This window comes from Melopsittacus undulatus, chromosome 4 (assembly GCF_012275295.1).
Source record: "Melopsittacus undulatus isolate bMelUnd1 chromosome 4, bMelUnd1.mat.Z, whole genome shotgun sequence".
NCBI lineage: Eukaryota > Metazoa > Chordata > Aves > Psittaciformes > Psittaculidae > Melopsittacus > Melopsittacus undulatus.
This window is the reverse complement of record NC_047530.1, coordinates 2674194-2694412: the sequence shown is the minus strand read 5'-3', so window position 1 is coordinate 2694412 and position 20219 is coordinate 2674194. Positions and strand designations below refer to the sequence as shown.

Sequence of the window (20219 nt, the reverse complement as noted above, 5' to 3'; positions counted from 1 at the left end):
AGCCCTGTCCAACCTGTCCTTGAACACTGCATAAAGGATTTGTTGCACTGGCAGGGGAAGGAGAGAAGCTTCCTCTCCTGTTGCCTCTCAGCAGATGACCCAGCTAGCACCTAATATCAGGTTTTTAGTTGCTGATGTGTGATTTCAAGATACCACAATGTAGTTCTCATAACAAGGCATTACTGCAAGCAGAAAGGGGACTCGGTTTCCAGCATCAGTTGGCCATAGTCCTCTCCTTCCCAGCTGAATGGATTACATAGCAGATGAAGTCCATCCTGAAGTTTATCCCTGAGTAGTGGGATGCTCTACCTGGATACCATATTCAGTGGTTTTGATGGTAATCATTTAAACACTGGTGTTTCAGTTAGTGCTCAGGAGCACCAGGCCTGCCCCTGCCCCAGCTGACAAGAGAATAGAAATGAAATGCCTGCTCATCACAGAGTTCACAATGTCCTTCAAATCAAGAGATGAACCTTCACTGTCTTCCAACCTGGTATTCCAGTCTATGATTCCTAACTACAACAGGAGCTAACAGCAAGATTTTCCTAGAAAGGCAGTTCATTGGGAATTTCCATGACAGAAAATTCCTTTGGGAATGTTATCGCAGTTCTACACGTTCCCATTTTCACTTCCCACTTTTCTACTCCAGTTTTCTCATGGCACTCTTCACCTCCTCATTTCTTAACATCTAGATGAGCAGGTTCAGCATGGGGGCAATGACAGTGTAAAACACTGCTATGCTCTTGTCCTCCAACAGATTGCTGGATGGATGGATGTAAATGAGCATGCATGACCGAAGAACAGAATTAACACAGTGATGTGGGACCCACAGGTGGAGAGGGCCTTGTGCCACCCTATCCTTTTCAAGGAAACCAGGATGACAACTTTGGACATGACCAGGATGAAGAAACTGCTCAGCAGTTATCATTCCACTGTTGGCCACAATAGCGATGCCCATAGCATAGGTGTCCATACAGGCCAGTTGTAGTAATGGGTGGACATCACAGAAGTAGTGTTCTATTAGTGTTCTGTTAGGGCCACAGAAAGGGAGCTGGATGGTTAGAAGAGTCTGCACTATGGAGTGCATGAAGCCTCCCACCCATGAGCTGATCACCATCTGGCCACACACCTGCCTGGACATGAGGGTGGTGTAATGGAGAGGTCTGCAGATGGCAAGATAATGTTCGTAGGCCATCACCATGAGGATGAAGATCTCTATGCAGCCAAAGAAATGTACCCCAAACAGGTGGGCTATGCAGCCTACAAAGGAGATAGTTTTATTTCCAACAAGGAAGTCAGCAAGCATTCTGGGAGCTGTGACAGAGGAGTAGCAGATGTCTACAAAGGACAGGTAGCAGAGGAAGAAATACATGGGGGAGCTCAGAGGATGACTGCTGGTTACAGTGATAATAATGAGCAGATTTCCTGCCACAATAATCATGTAGAAGAAGAGAAACAACACAAAACTTATCTTCTGCACCCCTGGATCCTCTGAGAGGCCCAGAAGAATGAATTTCTTCACATTGCTTGCATTCTCCAGGTTAATCAGTTGGGCAGCAAACTGACTAGGCACAAGGAAATATAAAGATAAATGATTTGTCAGTTTTTCCATTATTAAAAATTGATTCTTTATCAGATGTACACACACACGCAGAAATACAAAGGGTTGGTATTAAGTTTATGGGGGGGGGGAAGGTTGTTGTTTTTTTTACTTTCCCTTATGTTTTTAATTCTCCTTGCACAAGACTTCAGCCATGCCTGTTCCTGCACTGAGATGGGTGCACTCTGGGATATGTTCCCCTGTTCTGGTGCTCCAGGATTTATGGCTGATGTGTTAAGGATAAGACTAGAGTGCTCACTAGAGGTTCCACAGATGTTTAAAATCATTTTTGCCCTCAGTGTAGACCAAATCCATAATAACAGTCTTTGTAACAATAGTGCCTTGAAGAAGTATTCCTTGGAATAATGATTTATATTTATTTATATGTATTTATTGAATTGTGGTGAAACCACCTACAGGGAAAAAATATAAATCTCTTGTGCATGTACATTTATTTATTTAGTTATACTTTATAAATCATTATTCCTTGGAATAGTGATTTATTGTTATTTATATATATTTATTGAATTGTGGTGAGACTACCTACAGAGAAAAAAACATAAATCTCTTGTGCATGTGCATTTTGAAACAGGAATATGCAGCTTCATGGACTGAACTATGACTTCTGGGGAAATTATCTATACTGACAAAACCAGCAAACAATATCACATATGAAAATGACCTTTGCAGGTCCTTCCAATCCAAACTGTTCTATGATTCTATGACTTACTTTAGTATTCAGCTTGCTCTAAATCTCAGCAATGTTTCTTTAAGATAAGGGAAGAATGAAAAGATCTTTTCAGAACTTCTCTTGCAGCATAGTATGACTTTTGCTTTATGCTGGTTCATGATACACTCTAGGGGATATTAGAATCATAGAATCATAGAATAGTTAGGGTAGGAAAGGACCTTAAGATCATTTAGTTCCAACCCCCCTGCCATGGGCAGGGACACCTCACACTAAACCATATCACCCAAGGCTTCATCCAACCTGGCCTTGAACACCACTAGGGATGGAGCATTCACCACCTCCCTGGGCAACCCATTCCAGTGCCTCACCACCCTCACAGTAAAGAATTTCTTCCTTAGATCCAGTCTAAACCTCTGGTTTAAGTTTCAACCCATTACCCCTTGTCCTGTCACTACAGTCCGTAATGAATAGTCCCTCTCCAGCATCCCTGTAGGCCCCCTTCAGATACTGGAAGGCTGCTCTGAGGTCTCCACGCAGCCTTCTCTTCTCCAGGCTGAACAGCCCCAACTTTCTCAGCCTGTCTTCATACAGGAGGTGCTCCAGTCCCTGATCATCCTCGTGGCCTCCTCTGGACTTGTTCCAACAGCTCCATGTCCTTTTTATTTTGATGACACCAGAACTGCACACAATGCTCCAAGTGAGTTAACTTCTGGTTAGTAAAACCAGAGTAGCTGGTGATCAAAGCCTCTCTGCCTCTATTGAAGACTATAGCTATAGCTAATCTAAGGTCCTTTTCAGAACCCTTTCTTTTTCGACTGACTAAGAAGAGCCTAAGTAAATCAACATCACCAGGGTAAGGTTAACTTCAGGGAATAAGCCTTTTTGCTATCTGAAGGCAGATCAGAGCTTTCCATAATGCCGTCCTCATTTCTCATGTATGTGCTATGGCTGAACATACCTCTATGTACTTATACACCTCTACACTTTCTCTGTTCAGTAATTCCAGTGTGAATGTGGGGATTCTTTGGTTTGGCCTGTTCCAGTTATAGCCCCAGAGAAGTAAATGTCACTAGTAAATAATCTACACCTTTAAAAAGACTTACTCCTTAACATTACCAACTTGCCATTATGCACCCAAATATCAGAGTTACTTTGGTCAAGGAAGCCTGGAAACCACTAGATTAAACACTTTATGGAGTTTAACCAAAAATAAGCATCTTTACTGTGAGGTGTCCCTGCCCATGGCAGGGGGTTGGAACTAGATGATCTTAAGGTGCTTTCCAACCCTAACTATTCTATGATTCTATGATTCTATCTCTTAGAAGCAGACTCTCAGCTGTATGGGATTCATCCTGGTATACAAACATCCCCAGTCAGCTGCTATTAAAAATCACCTTTGCAAGTCCTACCTAGTGAAAATACAAGCAGTGATCAGAACAGATCCATGCGTCAGCTCCATGGAATGATTCAGCTAATACAAATTACATAGCACCTATTTGAAACTACAGAAAAATGCAAAACTCTTGTGCAGGCAAAAACTGATCAAGCATCCACAGGAAACACTGAAATGGAGAAAAACCAGAATTGCTCTCAAACCCACAAAGTGAAGCCTAGAGAGGAAGTTGGGAAAGTTAGGAACTTTTCCTGTGCTTGCCTATGTGCTAACAAAGTAAAAGGTAGTCAAGAAGGGAAGGTAAAATTTACATGGATAATTCCTTTTTTGGTATATCTCCCAAGAAAAAAACATCAATAAGAACAAAGAATGTGATACTGGTTTCTACCTCCATCCCTTCTCTTTTCACTCAGCACTGACATAGTTTTCCATAGAAAACAAAAGGACAAAATGGGTATGTACTTATGGCTGTGCAGTAGCCAGTGGAAGAGAAACAGCTGGAATCTGTCTGGCCAGAGCAGGATGGGAAGCCAACCCCACCAGTTTCCATGTCACATTCAGGCAATCAGTGGTTCAGAAAGGAGTGAGCAAGAGATAAATGATCAAGGAAAGGTACATGCCTGAATAATGGCAAATAGGAAATTGCTCAGTGAAAGAAGGTGTATACTTTAGAAAGGATTATAAAGACACCACCCATTATTCACAACAGACACCTTTACCATGCATCCATCATGGTAAGGATCCTGCCATCACCACCAAATTGCATTTTACAATGTAGAATCATAGAATCCCAGACTCGTTTCGGTTGGAAGGGACCTTAAGATCATCCAGTCCCAGCCCCCTGCCACAGGCAGGGACCCCTTCCACTGCAGCAGCTTGTTCCAAGCCCCTGTGTCCAACCTGGCCTTGAACACTGCCAGGGATGGGGCAGCCACAGCTTCTCTGGGCACCCTGTGCCAGCGCCTCAGCATCCTCCCAGGGAACAGCTTCTGCCTAAGAGCTCAGCTCAGTCTCCCCTCTCTTGGGCAGGTTCAAGCCATTCCCCTTGTCCTGTCCCTACAGGCCCTTATCTCAAGCCCCTCTCCAGGTTTCTTGTAGCCCCTTCAGGTATTGTAAGGCTATAAGATACGTTACAATATATTTTACAATATATTTCTTTATGTCACGTAGTCACCTGCATCCAAGCCAGACACATTCACTCTGTTTTCTGCCTTTGTGGGGCATGAAGTATTCCAAAAAGAAAACACAAATCTTGATTTAAGAACAGAAAATCAGAGATATTTCAAGTAGGAAAGAGAGAGGCACATTGCCCAGGGAGGTGGTAAAGAGTTACCCGTCACAGTTGTGTTTTTAAGGGCAGGTTAGGCACACTTTTCTCAGTATTCTTAAGTTAAACTTTCACAGGGACAGAAGATGCCTGGGTTACTGCTTGGTAACCCTGAAAGTCCTACTTTGCATAAAATTTCACCACTGGTCTCCCAGTGAATGAAGCTTCTTGCAAGAACTTGCACGTTTTAGCAAAGGTTAGCAAATTACAAAATCAGGAAAGAAAAAATGCTTCTTTTAGAAATGGGGAAACCAAGGGAGGAAGTTGCCTGTTTTATGTGTATGGAAGGCAGATGAGTTGAGTCTTTGTCACTCCAGGCTTTCCTATGGAAAGAAATAGATCTCTCCAGGAATTGATTCACCTGATCTACCTCAGATCCAGCTTTAGGATAGGATTAGGTCTGAAATAGACATCTAAAGCTGCAGGTCTGTGACCAGTGGAGTCCCTCAGGGGTCGGTGCTGGGACCAGTGCTGTTTAATATTTTCATCAATGACCTGGATGAGGGAACCGAGTGTACCCTCAGCAAGTTCACTGATGACACTGAACTGGGAGCAGTGGCTGACACACCAGAAGGCTGTGTTGCCATTCAGCAAGACCTGGACAGGCTGGAGAGTTGGGCAAGGAGAAACTTGATGAAATTCAACAAGAGCAAGTGTAGAGTCTTGCATGTGGGGAAGAACAACCCCATGTACCAGTACAGGTTGGGGGTTGACCTGCTGGAAAGGAGTGAAGGGGAAAGGGATCTGGGGGTCCTGGTGGACAGGAGGATGACCATAAGCCAGCAATGTGCCCTTGTGGCCAAGAAGGCAAATGGCATCCTAGGGTGCACTAGAAAGGCTGTGGTTAGTAGGGCAAGAGAGGTTCTCTTCCTCCTCTACTCTGCTTTGGTGAGGCCGCATCTGGAATATTGCATCCAGTTCTGGGCCCCTCAGTTCAAGAAGGACAGGGAATTGCTTGAAAGAGTCCAGCGCAGAGCCACAAAGAAGATGAAGGGAGTGGAACACCTCCCTTATGAGGAGAGGCTGAGGGAGCTGGGTCTCTTTAGCTTGGAGGAGACTGAGGGGTGACCTCATCAGTGTTTACAGATATGTAAAGGGTGGGTGTGAGGATGATGGAGCTAGGCTTTTTTCAGTGATATCCAGTGGTGGGACAATGGGTGTAAACTGGAGCATAGGAGGTTAACATCAGGAAGAACTTCTTTACTGTAAGATTGACAGAGCACTGGAACAGGTTGCCCAGGGAGGTTGTGGAGTCTCCTACGTTGGAGAAATTCAAGGCCCACCTGGACAAGTTCCTGTGTGATGTACTCTAGGTTACCCTGCTCTTGCAGGGGGGTTGGACTAGATGATCTTTGGAGGTCCCTTCCAACCCTTGGGATTCTGTGGTTCTGTGAATATAATTACTTAGGGCAGACAAAGGCCGCATCCAAACAGCTGCAATCAATGGCTCAAATTCCAAGTGGAAACCAGCAATGAGTGGTGTCCATCAAGGGCTGTACTGAGACCAATACTATCTAATATCTTCATCATTGATATAAACAGTGGGATCAAGTGCACCATCAGCAAGTTTGCAGATGATACCCAGCTGAGTGCTGCAGCTGATATGTTTGAGGGAAGGGGTGGGATCCAGAGGGACCTGGACAGGCTTGAAGAGTGGGCTCATGAGAACCTCATGAAGTTCAGCATGGCCAAAGTACAATCCCCACTATCAGTACAGACTGGGAGATGAAATGAAAGAAGCTAAAGACGAACTATCAGGTATCTGGCCTGCAAAGCTGTTTTGAGCCAGATCTGCCAGTTTCTCTATCCACAGACACATATGGCAGCAATTTAGCTGGCATCCTACTCCTCTCCTTTTGTTTCCCTAGCCAAACAGACCAGCAGAAGTGACTTAATGCACAAGCCCAAATCAATAGTTGCAGGTATCTCCTGTTGCAAAACAGTTCCTATAAGGTTATTCATACTGCCATGAAAGGAGAAATGTCTCTGTTTTCACTCATTTCCTTTGGCACGTGGATCTGACAGCAGGATAGTGGAAGCTCATCTCTTGGAGGGGCTGTGCATGGTGAGAAGATGAGTGAGGTTATGTGGATGAGTGGTGAATGCTGGCAAGGGGTTGTTTTGATAGAGGTATGATGTGGTGATGAGGCATGAGCTTGTGTGGACCCTGCTCCAGGAAGGGTTGTGTCAAGCAATAGGGACTAAGTAGAGTGAGAGTAGTAGAGTAGGCTGTGGGTTAGATAAGGACACTGTCTGGGTGTGTTAAGGCCTGTTCATCCGGAGCAATAGGTCCTTGCGGAATGAGAAGTTATGTTGAGGCAAGGTATAATTTTGTACAGACTGTTCTTGCTTTCTTTGCATTGTGAGACTGGCTGAAGAAGGGAGAAGTAGTAAAAAGAAAATAGATTTCCAGATCTACAACTCTGACAGGTTCTGTACAAAGAGGGAAGTTGCTCATATCTAAGTGACCACACACCCCAAACTAGATATTTCCCCAACAGAGTGATTGGCTGGCTGTCAGATGTCACGTTGTAAAGACTGTGGCTTTTCTAACAGTTTCTAGCTCTCCCAGCACTCGTGTGACACAAGGACTTTATCTGGACCAGAAGTGACAGAATTCAAGTGATAATTTCACCCAGCTGATCCACACCAGGCAGCTGCTGCAGATCAGTCACTGAGATTCCAAGGAACCCACATAAAGGTGAGAAATTCCTAGATGGTATCTTTGCCATTGCACTCTGATGCTTTCTGTAGTGCTTTTGGAGTGATAGTGAGGGGAAGGAAGGAAGGAAGGAATAAAACGAAAGGAGGAAAGGTGATCAAACATTTTCTTCTGGTTAGAAATTTGCTGTAGGTAAGAAATGGTCTTAATCATTTTGAAGGTAACCAGAACTTCATTCTGGAGATCTTTTTCCATGAACAAGTGCTATTGAATTGCTCTAAATACACCTCTGTAATAGATGTCATTATTCAGAAACCTAGATTAGCAGGTTTGATCTTAGATGGTGACTTAAAATTAGCTAAGAAAATACAACAACAAAACTTTCTGTCCCTTGTCTAAAATGTCTTTGTGGTGTTACGGTTGTTCAGCCTGACACCTGCTGCAAGAACATGGTACTCAGCAAGCAAACCACAGGAAGGATGTTTCACATTAAGAGAGAGAAAGACCACTTAGATTTAGTCTGCTGCTGTTTGATGCTTTCACTCATTAGTTTCCTCAAGGAAGTAGGCTCAATGTCTTGAATCTGTCTTAGAGACAAGAAGAAATGTGGGTGTCCACTAGTGGCAGTCTTTATGTAGGTGTGATCAATGGCACAGAACCATGTCTTTTAACATTAGGAAATAAGCTTGATGAGCTTAAGTTAGCCAGTTAGATTTGTCATTCACTGAATGCCCAGTGGAGAGATATGCTGCTGGAGGACAGGTCTAACAGCCTTCTGGAGATGACTGCACCAGGGAGGCAGAATAGCTGCATTCCTCAAATGGGGACCGTATCAGAAAGCTGAAGTGGGCTTAGACATAGCTGAAGTGACACTCAAATGTTCATGTCCTCTTCAAAACAGTTGTGAATTTGTTTCAGGTTACACCAATAGCTTGTGGAACAGATAGAGCTGCACTGAGGCTTCTGGAGGCCAGGAAACCATTTAAACACTGGGTCTTCCTTTCTTCTCACAGCATCAAGTTCTGTTAATCTGCTGCCACCCCAAAAGCATGTAGCGAGGAAGTGAACAAAATCAGAAGGCTGTATCTTTTGAGTTTTCTTGCTGCAGATGTGCAGGGAAGAGGTAGCCTTGTAGAGATGCTGGTCAGGCCGTATGCTGCTCTCCCCAGATAGAGAAAGAGAAAATGAGTTTTAACGCAGGGATGTTCCTGTTGTGAAACCATGCTACAGCAGACATTCTGTCCATTCTGAAGGAGATGGTGTTGTTTGTTTTCCATAGTCCCTTTCAGTATGTATTAGATTCATTTAATTTAGTCATCTGAGTCACAGACTGGTTTGGGTTGGAAGGGACCTTAAAGCTCATACAGTTCCATTCCACTGCCATGGGCAAGGGCATCTTCCACTAGAGCAGGTTGCTCCAAGCCCCATCCAACCTGGCCTTGAGCACTGCCAGGGATGGGGCATTTACCACTTCTTTGATTCAACCCTGTCATATTTTGCATGCTTATGGGAGTCTGTCTCCATCTATACCTCAGCATTTTCCAAAAACAGAACAGTCTGTTCATACTGGTTGGCCTGTTCAATGAGTCACATCTTCCCAGCTCTCCCCATTTTGTCTTGTTCCTCTCTTCTTTTTAACTATCTCCTACTGTCACTCATGATACTTCTTTACCTTCCTACATCAAAACTAATAGCTCATGAGGAGAGAGGAAAACAACCACAGTGTCTGACCTCAGAGAAAAAAAGGTGTGAAATCTATCTTTAAACCTTTTTATTCAAGATTCTCATTTATATCCCAGTATCATACAGGAAGAAGCAGGGTGAACCACCCCAGGGAATGAGGTGAAATAATTAAGCCATAATTCCAATGACCTGACCTCAGTGAGGGGCATTTTGTCCCACATGCAGTTCTTAAAGCTTTCCTCTGAAAATGAAGGTATTAAGGGCTGACTCCTCAGATTGAATTACTTATTTTCTGTACATAGGGCTCAAGAGAACGAACCAACCACATTAAGCTACACTCATTCAACTAGAAATCAATCATTGACATAACAACCTACCAGCTATTTTGAGTACTCTTTAGCCTGTTTTCTGGGCATGGACAAAACTCAATCAAATTTCATGCTGATTAAACTTGTATGCTGATTGCCTGAAACTTTCACACCCTTTTGACAAGTTTTCTCACCTAATCATAGCAACTAGAAGCAAAGAAAGCTATCCCATTGTTGTTAATATTGGGCTGGCTCTTTTTATTCATACAAGAGGTACTTTTCAGACATGATTCATCTCAGCTGCAATTGCTTTTTTAAGCTACTTGTTTCCCAGTACTGACTGCAAAAAGGGCCCTCAGGAAATGAGTTTTAAGAAGGGACAAACAGTGTAGTTTAACTTCTCCTACATGTCATATGGAATTTGGGCTCAATGCTTTGAACAGTGCCTTAGAGCTCTGTGTTCCAAGTGCAAACACAGCAGTCCCTCCCTAAATCAAGCTCTGGTGACAAAGAGATGAATCAAATCCAGGAACACCATCAGGTTACCATGAGGGAAAGTCACACCAGAGTTATCACATCTCTCCTCTCTGCTTACAGGTCTATCTGAAATCCCTCATGATGAGTACTTCAACCATGTCAATCTTCCTTCCAACTGCAAGCAGCCAGGTTCATGGGACTAATCAGAGTGCAGCTGTGGGAAAGACAGAGCCATCCTATGCTGTCCTCAAGTTCATGGAGAGCTTCTGCCTCATCAGTGCTGCCTGTGGTATGGTGGGAAATGGCATGGTGCTGTGGTACCTTGGCTTCCGCATCCGGAGAAACCACTTCACAGTCTACATCCTGAACCTGGCTGCTGCTGACTTTGGGTACCTCTTCTGCATCGCCATAGAGACGGTTCAGTACCTGATGCAGTTCAACGTGGGGGTGCAGTTTGGGATATTCCTCTTCCTGGATCTTTTCATGTACGGGACCGGCTTGTACCTCCTGACCGCCATCAGTATTGAGAGGTGCCTGTCTGTGCTTTGTCCCATCTGGTGCAGAAGTCACCGCCCAAAGCACTTGTCTGCCATCATCTCTGGCCTGCTCTGGGGTATCTCCCTGCTGCTGAACACTCTTGGGTATGTTTTGTGTTCCGTCCACCGCTCTGCTGGGACCTGCCAGATCCTGCTCATCACCATTGGAACCTTGGACTTCATCTTTTGCACACCCCTCATGCTGCTTTTCAGCCTTACCCTCTTCCTTAGAGTCAAGTGCAGCTCCCATCACCTCCGAACAGGCAGACTCTTCACCGTCATCATGCTCACCGTTCTCTTCTTTCTGATTTTTGCTGTGCCTTTGAGTATCCTGATCCTCTTTGACTTCTTGGGCTACAAATTTCTCTACTCCCCAGAGATTGGTTTTGTGCTGTCGTGTGTGAACAGCACCCTCAACCCTATCATTTACTTCCTGGTGGGAAGCTACAAGGATCGGAGAATCAAGTTTACCCTCAGGCTGGCATTCCAGAGGGCCTTTGAAGATTCAGCAGATGACAAAGATGAACGGGAAACCCGTGACACAATCACTATGTCTTCCTAAACCCATCCTGTGCATAACAGCAGCACTGGTCTGGAGCTGAGGGCTGATAGTTTAAAGAACTGAAGATCTCTGAGATATTGGGGTAGGTTGATCTCACCTGACCTCCACTATCTTCACTGTAGACCTCCAGCCTTTAGCTAGTTATTTTAAGCTCCATCAATGGTCAGCGAAAACACATAAACACACGGACCACAGAATTGACGTGACTTCTGTTAGGACTACATTGAAAGTATCCGTTTCTCTTCAGTGGCCATTCAAGGATTTCAACTTGGTAAGGTGGGATATGTTGGTGTCTGCATTACATCAAAGGAATCCCACTCAGAATTTGCAGCTCACTCAAGAAATCTCTGTCTTTCAGAGTAAAACAATATCAAACTCATACATTTCAGTCACCTTTTACTCAGATCTCTGAAGATGAGATGGGAACCAATCCTCCTCCTGTTGAAATCAGCCATGAAATTCCTGGAAGGACTCTATCTATCTCACTTCATGTTAAATACCCGTATCTCAGCCACACATGCAACATTCTGTAGCTCAGAGGGTGCACAATTCTTTGCTCTCTCGTGCCAATTTCAAATGGTGAAATGATTCATGTTCTGGAAGTTCCTTTCTTCTATTAGCAAGGGAAGTTTCCAAACCATGGAGATGTAATGCAGTAGGAAAGGGCCCCAGCCCCTACCAACTTGCCTTAAAACTTTATGCACTGACTTGCATTCTCCCTTTTCTTGTGTTTCAAAGAAAAACAGGGCTGGAGTTGCTTATTACTTTACCTTTCTCCAGCCCATGACAGAGTATCTTCATCTAACTATAACACGCATTGGGTTGTTATTTCTTGCTTTAAGAAGGACTGATAAGAACCCGTGGTTTCTAACTTCCCCTTTACTGACAGAATTAAAATCAAGGGTAGGGGAAAAAATAAGAAACAGAAAAAAGGTAAATGAGTACCACAATTTGCAACAAATTATTCTCCAGATGCTTGAGATGCGATATGGGGTTATTTGAAGGGTGGTACTATCAGACTACATAACATTAGCACTTTTAACCAGAATATATAGGAAAAGGCAACACAGGTCATTTTCTTTGAGAAAACCTCCAGATTTCCACTTCATACTTTCCTTTGTGAATACTTTCCTAAAGGGAAGCTGCATTCTTCTGTTGCCTGTTATCTTTATCCTGTTACCTTTTGCTTCCTGTTTACAGTTCCTGAAAGCTGAAATTTGAGTTCCACTTCCACTGTTCTTTAATGTTCTGCTGTTCTGCAATGTACATACAGTTGATTCAAATTAGGGCTGTGTCATCAATTATTTTTAGTAAGGGGGTTATTTTCCTTCTAACTTCTGCTGAGGAGAAGAGAGCATCCCTTTATCAGCAAACATGTTCTAAATGTTTTGTTTTGAATGTCTGTAATGATTTTATCACTGGGAGAACTGAATCTTTTCTGTTATTGTAAAAAATAATAACCCCCCTTTTTTTAAAGGGAAAACAAATTGCATTTAAAAACATTCTTGTGCTCAAATGACGTCATCAACTGATAAAACCATATAAACAGTTATAAACATATAACCCTTTCCATCCTGAGTTTGTCCTTAAACATACCCAACGTGCGGCAGTTGATGTGAACACATTTTACACATCACATCAACGTGAACACTTTACATCAAACCTTGGACCTTTAAAAGGTGATGCCTGCATAGAAACACCATCATAGACACCCTCAGTTGTCCATGGTGAAAGATAAGTGCTCTTAGGGGTGGCATCTGCCAGATATTTGCAGGGAAATGAATGAAGGGATGAGCTTCTGGGGCTGATGGTGGTGCAGAAGAGCTTCAGAAGCAGCTGAGGAAGGCACAGACCACACAGTCCTGCACAGTAAAGGAATCTCAGTGAGGTCTGACATCAAAAGGTGTTACCTGGTGAAGACTAAACTTTTCAGACCCTCTCTCATGGCATCTGCTTCAAATCCCTGTGGGTGTCCCATGAAGCCCTGGCCAGAAGAAATCTAGACCATTTTTTCTGGAATCAGAAATCTTTATTTTACTGTTCAGAGGGGCTCTATAGCACAACAAAACCCTTGGAATTCTTGTGTTATGCTTTATAGGGTAGTAGATTAAACAAAAATGCTGCTATTTGCAGTAAGAAAAACCTCTGGGTGCAACATATGATGACCACATAAAAATGCAATGGGTTTGATACATGCCCTGAGGAGAGTATCAGGCAGGAAGGTCATGATGAGAATATAGATCTCTCCTAGATAAGACTGCTCTGGGTATGGTTTAGGTGTTAATGAGGAGGGGAAGATGGAAAAAAATCAGGAGCAAAACCAAATCAGGAGATCTGACCCTGACAGTTCTATGATTATGTGATTCTATGGGCTTACATCTGTGTTCATGGTTAAAACTCATCGCTCCACACATTAGGAATTCCTAATGCCAAATAACCTTACTTCTGGTGGGTAACTGCTGTTGCAGGTGAATTTCTAGCACTGTTGATTTCACAGCTTTGAAATAAGACATGAAGTCGCCAATTCCAATAACCACCATGAGGGATCGAGTGCACCATTCAGCACCAATAGGGTGTGTCTGAGGCTGGAAACCTTGTACTTTCAAAGATGATGAAGAAAACAAATATGGAGAGGTGCAAATCAACCCAAACCGAAAAAATGGCAAAGGTACCCAACAATAGGCACACAGCTCAACAGAGATCATGGCCGTGAACAAGGAGTGAACATAGATGGCTCTGTATGACGTAAGGTAATGTGGAAGGGAAGGGTACAAACAGATAGGTGAAGAAATGATAAAATCATAAAATCACAGACTGATTTGGACTTCAAGGGACCTTAAAACTCATCCAGTTCTGCCACGGAAAGGACTCAGTCAGAGATCAATATGATCAGACAAAAAGCCATTTATTGCAAAGCATTAACTCCTTATATACTATTGCTTACACACACCTACAGCAATTTGGCATATCATAGTAGGATACTTGTCTTGAAGACCCTTAGTGACTAACATATAATTGGTTAAGCACAGGTGTGAGAACTTGACCTCAAAAGCTTGCCAAAAGTCCACAGTTCTCATAACTCAGTGAATTCCAGCTTCTTATATTGCTTGCTTAAGCTTCCTCAGGCCTCTCACGGCCTTGCTGTATCTTTCAGAGTTATTCAGAGCTCATGTACCAAATACTCATTCTCCTGTGAGAACACTGTCTCCACACAGTTCCAATAACCTGCCATGGGCAGAGACACCTTCCACTAGAGCAGGTTTCTCATGCATGCCCAGAAGTCCCCAAGGGCGTCCCTCTCACAGCTTCTTTGGGCAAAGAGTCCACCCAAAGTACCACAACACTCGGCTGTTCAGCCAAAGCACACACAGTTTATCTGGGGGATACAGGGCCACAAGGGTCTCTTCTGCTGACAGGCAGGATACATCGCAAAGTGAACACACGCTAGCTCTATAATCTGCAGAGTTTATTAAACAAGCACACTAAAGACAATAAGCACACTATTGCACTGACACTAATGTGAATTAGGTAAATATCTCTCACTATCTAGAGTGAACAAGCACAGTAAAGCAAATCAGAGATATATGGATGTGTAAGGAAAGTACCAAAGAAACTTTGCAATGCATCAAATCATGACTGTATAGAGACAACAGAGATTAAGAAGAAATACATCACCAGCTACCACTGAATCATCATCCAGTGCCACACTTCCAGCTGGGAAGCCCCATTGCAGCTGATGCCAGGAGTCTCAGGTAACAGGGAAAATTCATATGCAGTGCGTCCACCCATAGGTGAGGCTTCTCCCATGGCCACCAGAGAGTCCTTCTTTTATACCCATACCAAAACAAGCGGCTTTATGCCAGATCTCTGATTGTTTACTCATGGGACTGTGCAGTTTCTCATGATCTCAGCATTGTCCACGCTGAGAGCGTTGGCCAGGCACCCCAGTGTGGCCAAGTGTGAAGGTCATAGAACAGCTGCACCCCTCTCTTTCCTGCCTCTTTCTGACAAACACTCACAATGAACATAAACGTGTGTACTCTACCGAACACACTGCGGCAAACAACATCCTTTGTTCTGTCTCTCAGGCATGAGAGGGAGTCAACTCTCAGCTAGGTTCCCATCCATTACAGGGTCATTGCAAGGGGGAGCAGAGCTCAGGCCTCCCCTGCCCAGCAGGGCCTTGGGCAGTGCTCTCCATGGGGATGCCCTCAGGCATGGGGTTCTCCTCCTTGCTCCTCGCTTTCTCTTCAAACACTCTGCGCAGGGCGACTTTGATGGAGCCTTGGAAGCGGTGCTGCTGGCAGCTCCCCACCAGGAAGTAAATGACTGGATTGATGCTGCTGTTCAGCAGAGCCAGAACCCGAGTCACTTTTTCGACACGTAGAAAACCATCATACAAAAGATCATGAAAAGCTTTTATGCTGAAAGGCATCCCAAAGGCAAAGAAGAAGATGACATTGAGCACAACAGCAACATAGAGTTTCCCCAGGCTCCGTCTCTGTGAGCCACATCGGAGCCTCATGACCATGGACACGTTGGAAATCAACATCAATAATGACAAAATCACGGAATAGAAAATGCCCACAATTGCAGAGACTGTCCCATATCTTTGATCTAAGCGAGAGCAAATATAAATGGACACCATGAAAGAGCCGACGCTGGCCCAGAGCACCCCACTCACGATGCCTGACAAGTGCTTTGGGCGGTGGCAGCGATACCAGATTGGGAAGATGACAGAGACAGAGCGCTCCGTGCTGATGGCTGTCAGGAGCCCCAGGCTGCTAAGGACAAACAATTGGCACATGAATGGAACTGCACCTACGTACTTAAAGAAGAAAGGCGCGAAAGAATCCAAACCATAACAAATAATTGCTAAATTGATATCCCCTAGTATGACCAGAAAATAAACAATGAGCACACAGCAGTCAGCAACAGCCAGATTTAGGATGTAGACGGTGAAAGGATTCCGCTTCATCTGGAAACCCAGGAACCACAAGACTATTCCATTCCCCACCATTCCAAAGACACAGATCACCATACACAAAAAATTTAGAGCCATTACTCCATCAGGAAAAAAGTAACATGGGTTTTGAACATTTCGATCTTTGCTCCAGTTTCCATCACGTGTGTAATTCAGAGAGAGGTCTGTTGTGTTGGTGCCCTCCATGGAGAATGAGCCTGCTCTGGGTGGCCGCCTTCTCCCTCTGCCACCACCTCCTAGGAGACACAAGCAATGGGAAGGCAATGAGGGCCATCGGCGTTCCCCGCTCTCCCCATCTCTGCGCACAGCCCCACGCCAGCCCCAGGCTGCTCCAGGCAGGAGCCGTCCCCTGGCGTGGCCAGGACAGGCTCCCAGCCCTGCCCGCCTGGCCCTGCCCAGGAGCCATCTCCCCCCTGCCCGTGCCCGCTCTCCTACCTCCTGCTGCTCCTGCCAACAGCGCTGCCGCAGGAGCTCCAGCACAGGGGCCTCCAGCCTCGGCAGCACAAAGCCTCTGGGGATGCTTGCGTGGCCACCGCGCTCTGCTCTGCCCTCTTCCTCGTGCCTGGGCACCACAGCTTTGCCCACACATCACGGCCCCTGCTCACCACACACCCCTCACAATCTGCCCCCATCGCTGACAGCTTCCCCTCACATGTCCCATGGCGGAGAGAGATCTTGTCACTAGGAGCTGGGCACCTCACCCCCTTCCTCTCTCTCCTCCCCACAGCTTTTTACCACCAGGGGAGGATCCTTTATGATCCCAGGACAAAGGCTCTCAGATTCCATAAAACAGCCTTTGGAACACCATTTGCTACATTCATAGCTCTCCGGAAGGAGGGAATCGCTCACAGAATCTTATGTCCTTTTAGGTGTTGGGAACCCGGGATCTTGCACCATCAAACCGACCCATCCTGTCCATGGAACGTTATCCCATTCTGGGTGTCTGAGCTGTTACAGGGGTTCCAGAAAGAAGAAGACAGCTCTTTCTACTGCCAAGCAAAACGGATGCTCCCGTGAGAACTGTTGCAGCAGTCTCAGACATAGGCAAGCACACGCAGTGTGAGCTGCCTGCAGGCTGCCCTCTTGCCATCAGCCAAGAAGGTTTATCCCCAGCCAAGGCAGATGCACAGTGTGCACAGGCCTGGAACTGCTCAGCTTGGGTGTTCTGTGGATCACTCACTCCCTGAGGAACTCACGTGGGAAAGGTGGGATTGTAACACAGGAATGTACATGAACCATTCCCAGGGATGGCGCATGGCAGAAAGGTGAGAGTGGGAGAGATCAACAGCAGGAGATCACTGAGGTGCAGACACGCAGCAGCATCAGGGCTCAGCTTCTTGTCTCTAATGCCATGGAAAGTGGTGCTCAAAGACATCTTCCATCTTTCTTCTGGGAGGCAACACGAGGAGCTAAAGGCTTTGCTTTAATGTTTCAAAGCATGGAACATAATACCTGTGGGACATTGGAGGCTACAAAGCCATAGAAGAAATCAATAAAGGGAAATGCCTTTCACAGTGGAGGTGAAGAAAGAAAAGCACATGCTGTCATTGTAGGACAAGCAGGAGCTGACATGTTACAGGCCCAAAAGTGATGGAAATGGGGATAAAGGGACCTCGTCTCCCGAGGCGTGACTGAACAACACTGAACTGGCCATGTGCAGCTCTCTGATTCTCTTGCAGGCCCTGAAGGCTACAGCAGGCCTTATTTGCTCTGACCCACTGACTCATCCCTTGCCCCTTGCTGCAGGCCTGCACACCCACACTGCAGGACTTGTCCCTGCCTGAAGCCCTGTCTCCATCCCCTCTCATGGGTGGCCCTTCAGCCTGTGCTCCAGCCCTGCTTCAAGCCTACCTTTAAGCCTTAACTCCTGCAGCTCCAGGCTGCAGCCCTGCAGAGACTGTGGAGCTTGCTCATTACCATGCGTTACCTCATGAAATCAAGGGATACCCTTGGAAGACTCCAGCCTTGGGGGTGACAAGCACAGGCTGTGACTCCCAGAAAATGGTATTTAGAAGCTGGAAAACACAGCAAAGATGGAGAAAACTAAACAATGAAAATGTTGTTCCATGTGCTGCTGAGGGAGGAGATTGTGTGACAGGAACCACTTGTAGATAAAAGCACATTTGCAACACTACGTACCCCACACAGTGTAATCTCAGAGGAGACACATGCACATCAGGGATGTGATTAGAGGCAGTGGGCAAAGCCCTTGTGATGTTCTCTATATACTTCTATATGCTTCTGCTGAAGGGATTCTCTTGACATCTCATTGCCAAATCTCTTCCGTGTCATCCGCTTGCTGAAGGGACATAAGATTCTGTGAGCAATTCCCTCCTTCCTGAGAGCTATGGTTGTAGCAAATGGTGTTCCAAAGGCTGTTTTATGGAATCTGAGAGCCTTTGTCCTGGGGTCATAAAGGATCATCCCCTGGTGGTGAAAAGCTGGGGGGAGGAGAGAGAGGAAGGGGGTGAGGTGCCCAGCTCCTAGTGACAAGATCTCTCTCTGCCATGGGACATGTGAGGGGAAGCTGTCAGCGATGGGGGCAGATTGTGAGGGGTGCGTGGTGAGCAGGGGCCGTGATGTGTGGGCAAAGCTGTGGTGCCCAGGCACGAGGAAGAGGGCAGAGCAGAGCGCGGTGGCCACGCAAGCATCCCCAGAGGCTTTGTGCTGCCGAGGCTGGAGGCCCCTGTGCTGGAGCTCCTGCGGCAGCGCTGTTGGCAGGAGCAGCAGGAGGTAGGAGAGCGGGCACGGGCAGGTGGGAGATGGCTCCTGGGCAGGGCCAGGCGGGCAGGGCTGGGAGCCTGTCCTGGCCACGCCAGGGGATGGCTCCTGCCTGGAGCAGCCTGGGGCTGGCGTGGGGCTGTGCGCAGAGATGGGGAGAGCGGGGAACGCCAATGGCCCTCATTGCCTTCCCATTGCTTGTGTCTCCTAGGAGGTGGTGGCAGAGGGAGAAGGCGGCCACCCAGAGCAGGCTCATTCTCCATGGAGGACACCAACACAACAGACCTCTCTCTGAATTACACACGTGATGGAAATTGGAGCTATGGGGAAGATAGTGAACTTCCATGTGTCCATACATCGGCCACAGAGATGATCCTGACACCTTTTCTCACAGGGATCTGTGTCTTTGGAATGGTGGGGAATGGAATAGTCTTGTGGTTCCTGGGCTTCCAGATGAAGCGGAATCCTTTCACCGTGTACATCCTAAATCTGGCTGTTGCTGACTGCTGTGTGCTCCTCTTGTTTTTTCTGTTCACATTGGCATTTTTTAATTTAACAGTCATTTGTTATGATTTGAAATCTTTTTTTCCTTTCTTCATTAATTTTGTAGATGCAGTTGAATTCCTGTGCCACTTCTTTGTCCTTAGCAGCCTGGGTCTCCTGACAGCCATCAGCACGGAGCGTTCTGTCTCTGTCATCTTCCCAATCTGGTATCGCTGCCACCGCCCAAAGCACTTGTCAGGCATCGTGAGTGGGGTGCTCTGGGCCAGCATCGGCTCTTTCTTTTTGGCCTTTTATCTTTGCTTCAAATTTGATGAAATTCATGTAACAATATTTAAAAGTGTGGCCATTGCCTATTCCTTGATATTGTCATTATTGATGTTGATTTCCAACGCGTCCATGGTCATGAGGCTCCGATGTGGCTCACAAAGACGGCGCCTGGGGAAACTCTATGTTGCTGTTGTGCTCAATGTCATCTTCTTCTTTGCCTTTGGGATGCCTTTCAGTGTTAAGGTTTTCCTCGGTCTGTCCGTTTCGAGTATTTTATTTCCAGAAAAAACCACTCTGGTTCTGGCTCTGCTGAACAGCAGCATCAATCCAGTCATTTACTTCCTGGTGGGGAGCTGACGGCAGCGCTGCTTCCAAGGCTCCATCCAAGCCGCCCTGCGCAGGGTGTTTGAAGAGAAAGCGAGGAGCAAGGAGGAGAGCCCCATGCCTGAGGGCATCCCCATGGAGAGCACTGCCCAAGGCCCTGCTGGGCAGGGGGAGGCCTGA

At 45.9% G+C, this 20219-nt stretch overlaps 2 protein-coding genes and 1 pseudogene across 2 annotated transcripts; 2 read left to right on the top strand and 1 right to left on the bottom strand.

Moving 5' to 3' along the window:
- Positions 1–688: 688 nt before the first annotated feature.
- On the bottom strand, positions 689–1441 carry LOC101870853 (olfactory receptor 4S2-like; annotated as a pseudogene).
- A 6179-nt stretch (positions 1442–7620) lies between these two features.
- On the top strand, positions 7621–11311 carry LOC101873765 (proto-oncogene Mas-like). The gene is made up of 2 exons (XM_005154172.3): positions 7621–7712; positions 10262–11311. Exon 2 carries the CDS (start codon positions 10280–10282, stop codon positions 11237–11239), a length of 960 nt encoding a protein of 319 aa, XP_005154229.3. The 5' UTR covers positions 7621–7712; positions 10262–10279; the 3' UTR covers positions 11240–11311.
- Positions 11312–19313: 8002 nt separating this feature from the next.
- On the top strand, positions 19314–20219 carry LOC117436150 (mas-related G-protein coupled receptor member H-like). Its single transcript, XM_034062406.1, is given in 1 exon segment — positions 19314–20219. A coding segment is annotated over 1 exon segment (906 nt).